Source organism: Mycteria americana, chromosome 5 (genome assembly GCF_035582795.1).
Source record: "Mycteria americana isolate JAX WOST 10 ecotype Jacksonville Zoo and Gardens chromosome 5, USCA_MyAme_1.0, whole genome shotgun sequence".
NCBI lineage: Eukaryota > Metazoa > Chordata > Aves > Ciconiiformes > Ciconiidae > Mycteria > Mycteria americana.
Window position 1 is genome coordinate 56583481 of NC_134369.1, and position 17180 is coordinate 56600660.

At 42.2% G+C, this 17180-nt stretch overlaps 2 protein-coding genes across 5 annotated transcripts; one reads left to right on the forward strand and one right to left on the reverse strand.

Annotated features, from left to right (window-relative positions):
- The first annotated feature begins 6178 nt into the window (after window positions 1–6178).
- LYSET (lysosomal enzyme trafficking factor) lies at window positions 6179–10186 on the forward strand. 4 transcript variants are annotated; one of them, XM_075503472.1, is made up of 3 exons: window positions 6179–6366; window positions 8072–8159; window positions 8486–10186. In XM_075503472.1, exons 2-3 carry the CDS (start codon window positions 8155–8157, stop codon window positions 8895–8897), a joined length of 417 nt encoding a protein of 138 aa, XP_075359587.1. In that variant the 5' UTR covers window positions 6179–6366; window positions 8072–8154; the 3' UTR covers window positions 8898–10186. The 4 variants fall into 4 exon arrangements, with proteins under 4 accessions (XP_075359587.1, XP_075359589.1, XP_075359586.1 ...); XM_075503473.1 differs by lacking the exon at window positions 6179–6366 and adding an exon at window positions 6390–6579; XM_075503474.1 differs by lacking the exon at window positions 8072–8159 and having other exon boundaries at window positions 6181–6366.
- Window positions 10187–16262: 6076 nt separating this feature from the next.
- Window positions 16263–17154, reverse strand: GON7 (GON7 subunit of KEOPS complex). Its single transcript, XM_075503476.1, has 2 exons — window positions 16879–17154; window positions 16263–16772 (listed from the first exon to the last, which is right to left on the reverse strand). The coding sequence occupies exons 1-2, from the start codon at window positions 17081–17083 to the stop codon at window positions 16651–16653; spliced, it is 327 nt and encodes a 108-aa protein (XP_075359591.1). The 5' UTR covers window positions 17084–17154; the 3' UTR covers window positions 16263–16650.
- Window positions 17155–17180: the final 26 nt, after the last annotated feature.

The window sequence follows — 17180 nt, forward strand, 5'->3', positions numbered from 1 at the left end:
CTTGCTTCACAAAGGCACCGCAGAAGGAAATAAAATTAGTGTAAATTAAAAAAAAAAAAGGCAAGAGTGTCATTGCAACCTCCTGTCATGAGGACAGTGCTGTTACTCCCTCAGGTGGTCATATGTTTCTCTTGGAATATGTACATGGAAGGAAGAAGGAGAGACAGTGCGTATCTCTAATGAGTGACCTTCAGAGAGGATTTTTTTTTTTTTTTTACTATTTTTTTTCTGCTGATGGTCGAAAAGTAACTCTTTTAGGCCAGCTGACTGAAGCCAGCCTTTTCAGCCTGCAGACCCCTGGTTGTGAATCTAGTTTTCTTTTTAACATGGGTGACTTTTCAGCTAACATGGACAAATGTGTTGGCAGCAGTGAACTCAGCATGGAAATTCAGTAACCGCTCCTTTCTGGCAGTATGAGCAGACTTTAGCTGAAATCATGGAAAATCATATTTCTCAGAATTTTAATGGCAGCTTTGGAAGTGATTTTTTGTTGTATATTATTTGTAGAGATTTATTTAAATCAGTAAACTGCAATGAATAATGCTTTTGCTGAAATGCAGTTTGTAACTGAAACTGCATTGACTAAAATTCTGCAGGATAGCTCTCTCTCCTTCTAGATTAGTACAATGCTGGGTCATATTGCCGGAGCTGCAAGATCAATAGCTGGCATTGCTTCTGCATAAATTGTATTTGTCTTCTGTTTATATTCAGTTACCAACCATCTCTGCTGGTATTCTTTTAGTATGTTTTGTCAGTTCTGGCTAAACTTTGAAGCCACTTTGTAATTGGCTGAAAACAGAAGGTAAAAGCAAAGATTTTATCTCTTTCCTGCCAGAACTTTTTCGACTGCAGACAATGTAGACATGAAGCTTACATTCAGCGGTAACTAATGAACAAGGAGCATCACTGTAATGAAGTCTAAAAGTTCAGTCTAAAATGCCAAGGCCCTTCCATAAAAGACTCTGTTCTTTAGAGGCACTTTGACAAAGGGTAATAATGTGTAATTCTATCTTTGGCAGATGTATACTGTGGATGTTTGGGAGAATGAGATAGTTATTCCATTTGTAAATATCAAAAAGTTTGTTGGAAAGATGGTAAATATTTCTAGAACCAAGAACAAAGTATGGCTGGTATTCAGAGGACCTGGACAACATGATTGCCTGAAGCTTAACTCAGATGTGGCTGCTGCTAAGGAACAAAGGCTAGAGCAGAATTTCAGGAACAGAGAATTAAAGATCACGGTAATTTAAGGTCTCAGCATTTCAACATATAAGCAAGTCAAAGGAGGAAAAGATCACCATGGATTACACACAGCTCACTGAATACCTCTGCTTCATGTGGTCAATGTAGCCAAAACAAGCAAACATAATAATTCAAAATCAGAAAAAATAAAAGATAAAAATGCCAACATATAGGAAAGTATCTTACATGCTCCCAAAACACTGAATGTGCTAACCCCCATAAGAAAACAGATGTTTCCAACAGAGAATTTCAGAAAGACAACAGTAAAGGCAAAATAACCACCCAAGAAAAAAAGGGTATCAGAAGACTGTAGCCTTACTTTCAGAAGAAACAGAAGTTATAAAATACAAAATAAGGATTCATAAAACATGAAATAAAGCATACGAAATTGAAGCTGAGGGAAACTAATGTTTCTGACTCACAACAAATTATAATATAAGTAACTGATCAAAACAAGTTATTACACCACAACAGGATACTATGAAATTCACTGCAACTACATGTAACAAACAAAACCTCTACAAGCTGCAAAAACACTGGGGATTCATTCACTCACTGATAAAAATTCACATGAGCAGTATAAACATTGTTCTGAAAAAAAAATCCTAAAGGCATTCTCTTTTCCCAATATGTCTCCTCAGTTTTTCGAGTGTGTTACTTAAGATTCACTGAAAAACCTTTCCCTTCTCTTACTTCTTTATAAACACAATACTAGCTCTTCTTGTAACACATAGGGGAGTTTGCCCATCTGGAGCTGAGGGCAGATGCCACGTGAGGCTTAGGTTTCCATGTGTGCTTTCTTTCTCTAATCAAAGCAGTGGTTGTTCAGTTTGCTCTTCTGTGCCCTACCTTTTGAGTATAAGGAAGAGATCAGAGCCTATCAGGGTCTGAAGAAAGTCTCCCTTTCTGTCAGTTGTCCTCCTCCTCCATAAGCCAGCAAGTGAGCATTTTCAAAGAGCTCTGTGCTTCATCCCTCACTCCTCAGAAGCTTAGCCCTACCCTAAAACTAGTCTAACCCTCTTGGCTTAAGGTTAGGTATGATCTTCATAGGACCAGAACATGGGCTCATGCCCTGTTCTCCTCCTTTATGTGTTTTCTCCTTGGAATCCCAACACATATGGACTCCGTAGGAATCCCAGACCTCTAGCCAAGAATTTGGCTTAGAGTTAGGATTAAGAAGGAAAAAATCCAGGAACATGGTGTTCTTGATGAATCAAAAATCAGTGTCCTACAAAGTGGAAGGCAGATGTCTTCTTGAGAGAAGTGTTTCTGTAATTAGATTCTCATTTCTTGGTTACTTGTCAATAATGAGAACTACCTACGACTATGTTAAATCTTTATCCACCCAAAGAATGCATGGTGCCTTCTGTCCTTCAGCTTCTGCCTTCCATTTGGAAGCCCACCTAATTTTGGTTTGGTAATTATCTCAGGTAATTATCTACTTCTACCTTTGCTATTCTGTTTTAGCCAAAATCTAAGCCTAGTGAAGATCTTCATTTAATACTGTTATGAAAACTTTGTTTGATGCAAAGATTACAACTAACCCTTCTCTTTCCTATTGTCAGCCCTCATTTGTCCTATGTACTTTGTCAGGACCCTGAGTGCACTAATAGGCCTGAACAGCCCCAACAAGTTTCACCTGCCCCCCATGCCTGGGGGCTCCATTTAAGCTGAGCCCTGGGCCTTCACTCCACACCTGAGCTGTGTTGTAGTACTATGGGTCTCTAGCTCAGCTGTGACTGTGCCTAGCCATGTTGATCTGCATCTGGTCTTACAGAGTGACTTCCTGGCAGCTTGACCTCAGTCTTTTCTTATCAGTCTGGACCTACCTGGCAATCACTAGGTTATGTCTGACCCTAGTTATTCACACTGGATCTGACCCTAACCTGTGGGCTGCCTTTCCAGCTTGACCTTGGACCTGCCTTGTTGCTTGCCTGATGATCTGGACTCTTGGCTGAATCTGGTGTGCACTGCTCACTTTGCTCAGGTACTGTGGGACTGAGCTCTGGCAGTGACGCTCTGCCCTATCAGTTGTGTTATCATGCTTGGCTCCTGCCCTTTATGGAGCAGCCAGCCCTCACTGCTCCCAATGCTTTTCTGTTTTACCTTCAAAATAAACCCAGTATTTCTATACTTAGTTTCACAATCCCAACAATAACTCACATGTCAAAACTAAGTGCAATACTCACTTTTTTTTTTAAACACTGCAAAATTCCATGATTAACTCTCTAATTCTAGACCTGAACATTAAACATTAATTCCTTTTGATTCAACAGACTTCTATCTTCTCCTGCTTGCAAGCTGAATATTACGCTTTTGAGTCTCACCAGGTATATGTCCCCATTTCAATATGGAGAGTATGAATTGTCCCCCTTTATTGTTACTAGCCCTGATGACTGCAATTTAGCTTGAAACCCCTCTAAAGCTGAGAATAGTTGCTTCTTATTCCACTAATTTTGGGGTTTTTTCCCCCCTCAAAGGCTACTGCTAAAAAAACTCAAACAAACCCTCAGCTGAGCTATTTGCTGTGTCCCTTCCTATACTATGCCAAAGGTTAAGCATAACTCTGAATTTGTGCAAATTGAGATCTAGCCCAAAGATATTACAAATCATTCTGTCTGCTGTTATGTGTTAGCTTTTAAAGGCAGCTTGTGTTTGCTATAACAACTCCACAAATTTTTTTAGAGCTTTCTCTTCATAACCATCATTTCAGGCCTATGGTTAACACAGAAGACCCATAAACCAAGCAGGTTAAATCCTAAACCATCCTCCCTTTCCAGCTCCAACCCTTCAGAGGAGAGACTTGTTAAGTAGGAATAAGCCCCACATTTCACTCCTTTTTCTTCAGAATCTTAAGCGCAACTGCAGGCTTTACACTTAGCACGTGTATCCATTGCCAAGCCATATATTCACACAGTCACATATTCATTCTGCCTGAAACCCTTCTCTTTGACATCTAGGTTGGTATTTTAAAGGAAATAGGCTCTATGCGGTAGCTATTCAATTTCCCATCATTACGTCTAACTGCAATATAAGAAAATGCAATAAAGCCATACTTGAGTAGAAGGTTTTTCAGCTATACAGGAGCTCACACAGAAGCTACTCACTTCTAGATCAACTAGGACCTCACCACCTGTAAGAAGGGAAAGAATGCCATTTAGTCAAGAGCAGTGTCCCAGGGATAATTAGCTGTATGCAGTTATTCATACCTACATCTTTCATCAGAAATACACTAATGGTTTATTTAAAAGTTCACGAAATTTATTTTAAACTTCACGAAAGATTATGAAATCCTCATTGAACTGAAGTCAAGTGCAAAACTTCTGAACTGGGAGTTGGGGTTTCACCTGGCCTGCGAAAGGTTGGTTTTGCCTGTGGTGTTGAGCACCATCTAGTGTCCTCACAGTGGCCAAGGAGATACTCTTTGAGCCTTTAGTTGAATGAGCATCAAAGCGGGGGGGGGGGGGGGGGGGGGGGGAGCATGGCTTAAGGTGAAGTTGCTCTGTGCCAGGGAACTTATTTCTGACTTTTGTGGGCTCTCAACAGTGTCGTTTTCCTCCAATGACATCTGCAGCACCGTGCATTTAGTCATCAGCTGTCCTGAATATAATCCAAGACACTCATTTCTAACATTTTTCATTGAAACACCAAACATAGCAGGTTAAGCCATAATAAATTTAATTTTGCAGCAGCTTTTATATACTGCCTCACAAGCACCTACTACATCCCCCAAGAAAAATGGCAGAAAATCCTATGTGTATATATTTATTTACACCCAAATTAAAAATGTCCTTGCTTTAGCATCTTTCATTTCTTATTTGACATCCCTTTTAAAATTCTCTTTTAGCTTCCTTTTTAACTATAGCTGGATGCATGTGAACTGTGGCCACCACTGCTTCTCTATAACATTAGAGGACAGAATTCAGTGCTGACTGCCCACGAGTCAGTCATTCCCAACGCTAACGGAGAGTGATAGTCAAGGTTTTAAGAAATCAAATGGGTTTGAAATCCATGTCGCTCATAGTTGACTCAATTTGTGAAGCAATTCAGAAAGAAGTTAAAACAGCTCCCAGCAGCAGTATGAGAAAACAGTAGTTTTCTCATGACTCTGGGATACAATTTAGTAAAAAGTTTTAATTTTACATCTAATGCTATGCAGTTACTGAGTTCTTTTAACTAGCACAGGAAGTTATGTGTTAAGCAGTTACTGAATTCAGACATGTTGAAACACCTACTGCACAAGCAAACTTTCCAAACATCACTGTGGTGTATGTCAGTGAACTGCACACATCTGACCAAATGAGATTGTTTTTGTCAGTTCAGATGATCTTTTGGCTTCATTGAAGGCTTTTTCCCACTACCGTATTTCCTAGTATTTTAATTCAATAGAAACACACCAGTAAGACATATTTATGCATAAACATATACTGGTTTTGAAGTACTTATGTCAGCTGTTGGAGACTGTTCCACAACATAACAACCTCCATTGGTATTTCCCTCAACGCATCGCACCTGGCTAACGTAACCAACTATCAAAACGCTACTGTTTTTCCCCTCTCCTCGATGCCTGCGCAATTACAACAAACGCACTCGAACGGGCAGCGCAGGTACAGGTGAGCGCTGTGCCTGGCCACCAAAGCACGCCGGAGGCCGGCGCTCCGCGCTGCGGCTGGGCTGCCCGAACCCGGCCTGTCCTCCACCACCGCACGAAGCAGCACTAGCGCTGAAACGACGGCGGCTCGAGGCCGGCAGCCTCAGCCGCGCCGGCGGTAACCGAAGGGTGAATAAGGGACGAGCAACCACCATAAGCGTCGGCCACCATTTTGGGCGAGGCCAACACGCCACAGAGGGGCGCGGGCCTGAGCCAAGATGGCCGCCGGCCAATCCGCCCCGCCTCGCCTCGCCTCGCCTCGCCTCGGATGCAGACAGGCGCGCACCGGAAGTGATTCTCCCCATGCCGGAAGTGCCGCGGTTCCGGAGCGGTGGCCGGGCGGCGATGGCAGCGGGCCGGCAGCGGCGCGGCGGGCCGGCGGGCCCCTCCGCCTCCCGGCGCGGCGGCGCGGGCTGAGGGGAGCGGGCCGCCTGCCGCCGCCCTCCCGCTCCCTCCTTCTCCGCTGGAGGAAGGTAAGGGGCTGCCGGCGTCAGTGAAGGAGCCGTCGGCGTCAGTGAAGGAGCCGTTGCGGCGGAGCGCTTCTCGCCCGGGGCGCGGGTCCAGCGCCCGCGGGGGCGGCTGAGCGCTGCGGGCGTCGCGAGCGGCCGGTTTGCGCGGCCTGTTGCCGGAGGAGAGCCCCGGAGCACCCGCGGAATGGCGGTGGACGACTCAGATACCTATCGCGGGTATCTCCGAAAGCTGCAAGTAAAAACAGTGCCTCGAAGCGGAAAATAAGAATGAGAAAACTCTGAGCGTTATCTCTGCCTCTTTCGGTGTAACCCAGAGCGAAGGCTCCTCTTCTGGCTACTGCTGCCTAGCAAGGGCAGGAGAAAAAGCAACTAATGTTTACCTTCTTAAATCTACTGCAATTTTAATAGTGTTTATGCTTTCAATGTGTGCATTCCTTTTGAAGATTTATTTTCTCTGAAGGCGACTACTTGGTGGCCGTCTCTAAAATGCCTAACTACTGGAAAAAACAGACAGTGACTTAGCTATTGGGTAAACATGGACTCTGGAATTTAAGTTTTTACCCAGTGGATTAACAGCTTTTTACCCAAATTTTTCGGTTGTCCTACTAAAAGTATTAACTCGGTGTATTAAAGGAAAACATACTGTTAGGTTTTCTAGAAGGATAAGCTAAACAACAAGCTGTCACAGACATAAGTAATGGCATTCTCGGGTATTTACTGTCACTGTATGTTTGACTCTTTTAGCCACCATAAATGCAGCAGTGTGAGGGCCAGAACAACTTCTCCAGGGCTACCCTGATCAGATCCTGTCAGGTCAGGATTGAGGATGTCCTTCGGATGTGGAAAACAGGGAAGTCTTTCAAGATTGCTAACCAGACAGATTAGTCTGGCCTCAGGAAGGGGGATTTAGAAAGGTGTAGTGATTTTTTTTATCAATTATGGTAAACAGTCTCATACTTCCATTAATAATTATTGTTTTGTATGCACAAATCATCCTTAAATAAGCATTTCTGCCTAGTATTTTTAAAGCCTGATATATTTTCTTAAAACACTACCACATAAATTGATTTTACCCCTCTCTTAAAAAAGGTAGGAAAGGTAAAACCCCAACAGTCTGAAAAAGCATATTTGTTAGGAGAACTCTAACTAGCTGCAGTGAAGTGGTGGTTCTCCCTGCCCAAGCGCTATTTTGAGGGAAGGTGATGATGACTTCTTGGTATGAGTGAAGGTACTTCAGCTAGAGTGTTTGTGACTGGTTTGAAGAGCGTTTCAAGTTGCCTAGACCCGTCCAGCCAGCTGGAGATCTTAAAGCAGCTAAAATCGAGCCTAGTAGTGTCTGGTGCTTCAATAATTTGTGTTTCTTCTGAAAAGTGCCAGTTGACTGGTGTCTGGTTTGTTCTGCACTGAGTCAGTTACTAGTACAGATGTTCAACTCCACTCTGCCAGAAGGCATACTGCAACTGTTCACACAGGTAGAGCAGAAATACAGTCAGGTGCAAGGAACATGCTTATAGTATCCTCATGTGTGCAAACGGGTACGAATACATATCTTTACTACATATCTTCTCATGTTCAAATTGGAAACATCCCTTTCTATGATTCATAGATGGGCACTCAGCTAGAGCTTAATAAAACTGGATGTTGCTACACTGCAAAGAAGCAGTGATGCTCCTGTTACTGGTTGGCTAGCAGTGTGTTTGTCTTGCAGACGTCAAAGAACTTTACAAAGTTTCCATATTTATAGAAAGTCTTGTATTATCCCCACCGTGCAGCTAGAGACACCGAGGGCAGATGGCGTAAGTAACTTATCCAATTCATGACTTCTGTTTTGTTCACTCAGTACTTGACTTCAGCCTAGTATAACTTGATAGCTAGCAGGCCCTAAACTAGCCAGAGCCTTCGATGGAGCATTGTATGTAATTATCATTAGCCCGTTGCTGGCATAGTAGTATGATTTTTCTCTAATTTAGAGAGAACTCAGGTCTTCAGAAATGGATGCGTGTGCTGTTTTTACTAATGTGTAATGAAAAGTTATAAAAAGTTAACTTATGAAAACCAAGTTTCATCTGTGTCCCCTCTTTCTCCAAGCTGTACTGAATGTATACTTTGCCTTTTGTTCCAGGTGCAGAGCATGGAGAATGATGAACTTCCGCCAGAGGATGGGATGGATTGGTGTGGGGTTGTACTTGTTAGCAAGTGCTGCAGCTTTTTATTATGTCTTTGAAATCAATGAGACTTACAACAAACTAGCACTGGAGCACATTCAGCAACACCCCAAGGAACCACAGGAAGGAACCACATGGACGCACTCCTTAAAAGTACGACTGCTATCCTTGCCTTTTTGGCTGTGGACTATAATATTTTTAATACCATATTTACAGATGTTCTTGTTCCTCTATTCCTGTACAAGAGCTGACCCCAAAACTGTTGGGTATTGCATCATTCCTATCTGCTTGGCTGTTATTTGCAATCGTCATCAAACATTTGTGAAAGCCTCTAATCAGATCAGTAGATTACAACTGATTGACACTTAGCTCAATTTCTAGTTTCCATAGCTGTTTTGAAGCAATTGCATATGCCTGATCTAATCACAAGCCTGAAGTTCTGAGTGAAGGCTGCAAAGAGCCTTTTCTTTCAAACTGTTAAACAATGAAGAGAGTGACTGTTTTCTATTTAAAAAAAAAAAGTAACTACAAAGGTTTTTAAATATGGGTCTATCAGAATGGCCAGAGTGGGAGAGCCCTATGTGACACTTGATGGAAGAATTCCTCATTTTGCCTTAATGATGCAAAATTGCAACACTCCATCTGAAACATCCTGTGGGGAAATAAGTTTCTGGTCCATGACTTTACTCCTCTGTGCAAAAAAAGTGGATTTCCTATGTTTTCCCTTGGAGTAAAATCAATGAAAAGATACTTCTTTTGTGGTAAATGTAAAAGGAAAAAAAAATCAGAACATGATTATAAAAGCTGCACTTAACACAATTCTTTGCTTTTTCTTTTTTTTTAAAGTAATTAATATCTACATCAGTGCTGGTTTTTAATGAATTTTTTTAAAATAAGTTTAGTTATAAATACAGGAAGCAAAGAATAAAGTTTTTGCAAACCTTTAAAGGGGAAAAAGGTACTTTTTTTTTTTTCCTGTGGTAGCATACTTCTTTCCAGTGACCACAACAGTACCACATTGTAGTAGGTAGGCAGTGAGGAGTGGCATAGGCCTGGAGGTTGGTGCTTTAAACTCTCTTCCTACGATGTCAAAAGCAGCTTATGCTGGTGTTGGCCTATAGTCTGCACAAAACTTCATTTGTGTTTCCTTCCATCTATAGAAATCTCCTTTGATAAAATTACAAGTGATTGGAATTTACTACCATTCTAATTTCACTCTGGACGTGATGCAAAACCATGTTCTGGGAGCACTGATGTATTAGGAAAAACTTTGAATTTGGGGAAGTTAACTGGTATTAGGTTGGGGGGAATGCTACAAACAGGTTCTAAGACAGATAACCATGTTTCTTCCAGAAATTTGAAGAATATACCTTCTTCTCATTCTTGCAATGAATGCAAATTTCTTCAGTCATACTGAAATTCCACTGAGAGTTCTTACCATAGTTTCAACCTCTATTTTTCAGTGCTATTTTGGCATAGCATTTAATTCTTACTACTGGATTTTCAATAATATCGAATCTGTTCTTTCTTCTTGTCCTTTTTTGTTTCTTCTTAGAATAAGTAAATTTTGAGCCAGCCATGATGGAAGTAACCTTACAAATGTGAAAACAGTGCAAAATATACTCTTTAAAAGCAGTCGGCCTAAAACAATTACGAACTAAATGCCTCGATTATATGTGATTGTCAATTTCGATTATATGTGATTGTCAATTTCAATTATATGTGATTGTCAGTACCTAATCATCACAAATGCTAATCCATTTCTGACTACTTTAAGGGAATCCTGGAGAATATCAGCTTTCTCTTGCTTCGGAAAGAGGATGTTATTTTCAGTCTTGCTATGTTTAAGCATGGTAGTTACAACACCTTAAACTTTCTGTTTGCATTTGGAAATATTTTGAGGCACTGGTTTCAAATGCCAGCATTGGTGCTAGGACCTGAAAACAATGTAGCCTTTACAAGAAGGTTTTAAGTTCTAAGTGCAATATGAAAAGGAGGAAGCTGCCATCTTAATATGCTGGAATAAGAATAAAGTATAAACTCTGACTTGTGGTATCTTTGGGAGTCAGAGCTTTTAAGTTGTGTTGTTTCCTAACTTTAAAAATCATCATCCTATTTATCTATAAAATAAAAACTTTTCAATGTTTATAAACAGAAGTCTGTTAATGCCCATACATATCTGCTATAGCTTACTCTCCTGTCCTTCCCTCAGTGTGTATGTTTGGTTGATCTTTTTTGTTGTCCTTTCATGCTCTGTGCCCTAAATACTTGTCTGTAGCCTGAAGTTTTGGGGCTGGCTGGATGAAACTGAATCCCTTTGTCATTTTTCTACCTTTGTGTAACAGGGAGATAACTCTGGCTGGACTATGTTTTTAACTTGATGCTGTAGTTTTTAAACTGGGCAGTCATGTTGTGTCTAGATGGTGTTATTTAAAGAACAACATAAGAGGAAGCATCAAAAATAGAAAATGATAGGGAGAACTGCCTAAGTTTCTGTTGTGCAAGGATGTAGCCTTTAGCAAATTCATCAGCATGCCTGATGCGATGAGCCAAGCCGTCTGGATGTGGAGCACGTGCTGGGCACAGCAGTGACTTACAGAACGGAGGTTTGTGTTTGTAGACTTTTCCATCAGAAGCCCATTTTTGGATTAAAGCTGTTGACAAGCATGAGCTTTACAACTCACTACAGAAAGACACCCAATCTAATACAAGCAAACGCCATGTCTGTAAGCATTTGAGCTTGAGGTAGAAAGCAGCAATGGAGAGAATTAGTATAAAGTGTTAACATAGTGCATAGGAATACTAGACAATAGGAGTAGAAGAGGAAAGCTAGCTCTGCTGGTGCTTCCAGCATTTTTGGCACCAGTGGAACATCAACAGGTGAAGTCTTACCCACAAAGTAAAGAAAAGACTACAAAAATTATGATTAAATTGTTTTTACTGTAATCTTTTAAAAGAAGTAGTGAAATAACTTTAAGCTTGATTATCCTGAAGATTTGTAGATAGTGTCAAGGCTAATTAGTTCTCAGTCACAGAAGATAACTGCCTGTAACACAAACTGACATCATCTATAAGCTTTTGGGACAATCAAGCTCAAAGAAGTTTTACAATCTCTTTAAAGACTACAGTACTGCTCAATTAGTTCTTGATTGTAAATGACAGATAATACTGCAAATCTGTTTCTACAGTAATTGCTTTAATAAAAGATGCGAGACTAGCTTATACTAGAACTTGCTCATACAAATCTATTTAGTTCTTTTCACTGAGTGGGCAGAAAAGATGAATTGCTACAACTTCCACTTAGGGGTGGGAAAGCTATTTTTATTCATACTCTTTTAACTTAAAATTAGTTAGCTCAGACCTGATCTTGAAGAGCTTCCTAAAGCAGAAGCTGTAATAATAGAGGCAGTAATGAAGTCTTCAGAAGATTGCTAACCTCTACCAGCTTAGCAATCATTCAGAGCTTTAATTTTCTGCCAAGAAAGTGTAACACAAGGTTGATTAATATTCAACTCTGTGCCACCTACCCTGGATTTCTTTTTATTGTGTTTGTGTCACAAGATAAAGCTTTGTCAGACTGCTTGAGCATCAGTCTTGGGCAGTCTGAGTGTTAGTTTCATTAGCTGCTTGACCTTCACCTGACAGTCCCTTCCCATCTCGGGAAAATGTCTGCCACATTTTTTAAGTGCTGCTGAGCTTGTTCTTCACTTCCTCCTGTGGGAGAGCAGGTCCAATGAAGAGCATAACTTCAGGCTGCAGCCCTTCGAACTTGGATAGAAGTAAGCTGCAATAAAATGTGTTCTTTATGATGCATGTTTCTTCCAGCAGCAAAGTAGAACTGCAAGCTTGATTTCTTTTTTAAGTAAAAATATGAGGATTGACTTATCCTTGGAACAAAACTTTGCAGTTTGTGCAGGATACCTATTAACTCCCCTTATTATCTCTTGCCTGGTCCATTGTCTTCTTAAAAGGATGCTCTGTAGTTTATTATTCTATTAGTTTCTAAAAAATGCTGCTTTTCATGTGCCAGTCTTGGATGAGAACCTCTTTTCTTCATATGACCTAATGCATGAAAGCAGTTTAATAACTTTATCAGGTAGTTAATTTGTAAGAACTGACTTCTCTTAGCTCTCCTTAAAGCTAGCCCTATGGTACAGGTTTCTTCTGGAAAGAAAGAACATGCTGCAGCCACAAGAAGGTACTTCTGCTCAACTCTCAGTCCTCAAAGCCCATGACTAGCCCAGTAAATTTTGGTTAGTGGATGTGCCCAAAACCACTGCTCGGTTGTTTGCACTGCTGAGTGTTAACCTACTTACCATATATGAAGCCCCATGATAAATTGTTATGTCCTAACTGTCAGATTACCGTGTATTTTAGAGACAATCTGATATCTGTAGTAGCTTGTGTATAAATTAACTTTTAAGTTAGAATGAATGGGAATTGCACAGGGGCCACAATGGGTGAATTGCATTCAAAGCCTTTTAATGAAAATGATCAGAATGAATCTCTCTCCTAGGAACTAGGAAAGGCCTTGCACTGTTAGACAATGCCCTGACTACTGGGCATAATGGGATTGCCCCCTTTCCCTCACAGAACCATCCAAGTACATAATAAATATCATACTTGTGATTTTAAACACAGAACACTGCTACCTGTTAAATGCCTTTGTGAATTTAGCCTCAAAGTTGTTCGAATCAGCAAATTCAGTATTTCAAAGCAGTAACAACGGTGTATGTCATACAATCCCAGTCTACATGGAGACTTGCTTTGACATTTTTGCTGTTCTTTTTTGCAACTAGCAAAAGTAGTTGGTTCTCATCTAAATACTACCAAGAATTTAATTTCATATCACTTCAGCTCTTTTAATTCAATAGAAACATACCAGCATTCTCCCCCTTTATCGGTAAGGAAATCCATCTAGCCCCTTCTGGCTAGTAAAACTAAGTCGTATTAGTAAGACATACAAGTGATACTAAACAGCACAGAGGTGGTGAACTGGGCTTGTTCTGTGCCAGCCTGAAGTTTGGTTAAGGTACAAAAGGACTAGCACATCTCCGAGATGAAGAGTATGCCATCTTTCTTCCATCAAGGCTTATCTACTCTACCTAAAATGCAGGGGCCACAATTGACTTATGGTGTGCATAAAGCTTGGTAAAGTCTTTTGTACGAAGTCTTGGACAGCTTTGTAAAAGTCATTGCAGACTTTTGCTATATTCTCCACACACATAAACCTTAAGTTTTTCCGTCTTCAGAAAATTTTGGAGCCTTTCCCACAGCCATGGAAAAATCCGTACGCTTCACCGACTTGGCTGACTCGGTTGCTTGGAAAAAGGGTGCCACAACCAGTGAGCAACACCAGCTGGTTCTCTCTGTTGCTGCCTGTACCTTTTCCCAGTTGTTTGGCTTTCCCAGTTGTTCCCAGGAGGACAGTACAGAAAGTGGGAGATGGCAGTCCTTCCAAGGGAGAAAGGGCTCCCCAGAAGGGGTTCAGAACAGAGCTGTAGGATAGGTCCTGAAACAGCTATGGAGGGGGAAAAGGAAGAAAAAACTCACACTAAAGCTTTCTGTGCCTAGTTACCTTGCAGCAACTCTCAGAAAAATGACGTTCTCTGTTGTGTTAGGGCACTTCTGTCACAAGCAAACCTACGGTTTACAGTTATGTAAGGCTCCATGAAGGTCCAGTATCCTTTTTGTTGTTCAAAAATTTTTGTGGCCACAGTAAGGATTAGAAATGATTCTTTAAGGGCAAAAACTTGAGTGGTTGTTCTTGACCCAATGCTCATTGATATCTTCTGGAGCTCAGGTGCAGCGTGTTACTGTGTCCAGGTTGACAGAAAAAAGAAGTATCCCATTACCAGAGTATTACCTGCATTTACTCCCACACTAGTAAAGTTAGGGTTTGTTGCTTTAGACCAGAGGTTTTCAGCCCGTGACGTGCCAGTGGACTATTCACACAAAGTTTATATATAAAGGCCACAAATTCATGGCTAAGGTTAAATGGCGCTTCTTAGCCACCCCACAGTTCACACCACTGTTGGAGTATTTAGGACTGTAGTTGGGGGGGGGGGGGAGAACACTGCTCTCCGATGTAGCTCTACAACAAGCTTCCGAAGCTGCAGAACAGAGCTCATAAAAAGATGTCATCGCTTTAGCACAGGTCACATGAAGGAGCCCTTCCGATACATTTATCAGGCTAGTTTTTTTGTACTATGTGTTGCCTTTGCCATTTTGATAAGCCACTTCCTCCAATACATTATCTACCATGAAACACTGTAAGCATGTTACCACTTTAAGATTTTGCAGCCTGGCAAGAGATCAGAATTAATTTGTGTCATTTTCTGTCACCTGAGGTCCTCAGCACCTAAAGCTCCCTAGGCTTCAGGCTTCAGAGTTGGTCTTTTCTCCTCAGTTATGCCTTTGTCATATCTGTTCATGCAATAATGGGTGTGTGAATTTCTTAGAATAAGAGTACATAAAGATATCCAAAATATATTTACTGGACCTCTTTCCACCCCCACAGAGCATTTACTGGACCCTTTTCCACCCCCCATTTCAAACAAATGCAGACAATTTTGTGCTCATAACTCATCATTTATTCCGATACTTTGTCCTCCATACACAAGTCTCAAGAGTTGCTCAGTTTCCATAATACATAAACGAACTATGCCAGCAGAATACATGAAAGTGAAAAAAAAATGCTTTTCACACTATTAAATCAGTCAGTTAATTTCTGCTAGAGAAGACTCTCGGGCTCCACAGTAAGCTCTATGGCCTGGCTATCAAGAACGTTTTATGCCTGTTCATAGAAGCATGCACCAAACAAAAACCAGAAATTAAAGTAACATTGGGAATTAAACCGGGAATTAAAGTAAAGCATTGACAACTTCCCCCTTGCAAGAAGCACCTGTTACCTTAATCACATTCCACATGCTGCATTATCATCAGAGAAAGCACAAGCTACCTCTCAGCTCTCAGCAGAGGGATTGGGTTATGCCAATTCATACAGCCAAGAACTGCTACACATAATGTGCTCACAGGTGTGTGTTAGTCAAATATTTATACTGTCTCCCCCTCTAAAATAAACGATAGCAACCAGCATAGAACCCTACTACATTTCCCCGAGTTTCTACCATAAGTTTTGTTTTAAAAAGCATCTCAAAAATCACTCTGCTCTTTTTTCTTACTTCAGATAACGTTGGGAGTTCTGCATAGACAGAATATTAAGCTGTGATGTTCACTTTATTTAACTTAGCTACCAAACAAGCCTATAAATCAACCTGGATAAAACTCAGTGATGGAAGAAAGTATATAAAGACTGACTGCTGCATGAAAAACAGAGAGAAAAAAAAAACCATTTGGACAGGCTTAGGACAGACAGCACTTTTTGAATTGTGGAATATTAAAGATGATTATCAAAGTCACACTGACTTGTCACTTTCCTGGATGTCACAAAACCTGAGGATCTTTGAAACCAAGACTCTTTCAATCTACTTTGTCTATGACCTTTTCCAGGAAAATACTTGATTGATGGGTGACTAAAATAAACCTCTTAGATGATAGGCAAAAGTAATCTTCCATTGTAGGCCTGGACAGGACTCTCGCAGGACTGTTCAGGAATGGACACAGTCCTACAGGTAGTTTTTAATTCTGAGTACTGTAGTTGTCTTGTTGTCTTTCTCTCCATACAAATAAAAGTTGTCTTGTACCATTTTAAGATCACATCTGACAAAATAGCTCTTTCCAGATTTTATTTACTTCAAAAGTTTAAGTGACATGAAGAAATACTATGACTTGGATAAAGTCATTAAAAATGTAGCAGTCAGAAGACTTGTGAGAAGTTTTTATATTCGTCAACTAGTTTACTAAAAATTCTTCTCAGCGTAACACGGGTACCCTGTAAGCAACACGCTGCTAACACCAAGGCGCATCCTTTCGTTAAGGCTTCCGCATTAAAATAGCGTCGAGATCGACATTTCACTTTTAAAACACGAGCAGAAGAGAGGCAGGCGCCCGCCCGGCCAGAGCGGCCTACCCCGCCCGGGGCACCGCGCCCGGGGACGCCTGCAGTCGGTACAGCTGGAGTGTCCCTCTCTAGGCCTGAACCCGGTACCGGACGCCACCGTCAGGGCTGCTGCACTTTTGTCCGCTTTGGAGGTGGGTCATCGCCGCTCGCGTTCGCGTCGATGTTGTTTTCGTCTTCGCCTTCATCCTCCTCCTCGTCGTCGTCGTCATCCTCGACATCACCTGCAGCAGCCAAGCGGGGCGCGGATGAGCGGCGCGGGACGGCGGCGGCGGAGCCCCCTCGCCGCGCTCCCGCCCGGGCCCCCGCCGGCCGCCCGCCGCCACTCACCGCGCGGCCCGCCGCCGCCGCCGCCCGCCGCCTCTCTCTCCTCCTGCACCAGGGGCGCCAGCAGCTCCACCACCCGCTCCTGCAGCTCGGCCAGGGCCCGCCGCAGCCCGCGCAGCTGCCCGCCCTCGCCCTCCTCCGCCGGGCACGGCACCCGCACCGACCGCGTCTGCCCGTCGCGGCCCCTCAGCTCCGCCACCAGCTCCATCGCGCCGCCGCCGCCCAAGTCCCGCGCGGCGCGCGCGCAGCCCGCCGGCCGGCCGGCCCAGCCCCGCCCCGCCCGCCGGTCACGTGCCCGCCGCCCG

Bases quoted from the DNA above. Each gene is read 5' to 3' on its own strand.
- LYSET (XM_075503471.1), top strand. From the start codon at position 6,548: ATGGCGGTGGACGACTCAGATACCTATCGCGG. The intron at 6,580-8,485 runs GTATCTCCGAAA...CTTTTGTTCCAG, and splicing joins GACTCAGATACCTATCGCGG to GTGCAGAGCATGGAGAATGA.
- GON7 (XM_075503476.1), bottom strand. From the start codon at position 17,083: ATGGAGCTGGTGGCGGAGCTGAGGGGCCGCGACGGGCAGACGCGGTCG. The intron at 16,773-16,878 runs GTGAGTGGCGGC...TGGCTGCTGCAG, and splicing joins CGGCGGCGGCGGGCCGCGCG to GTGATGTCGAGGATGACGAC.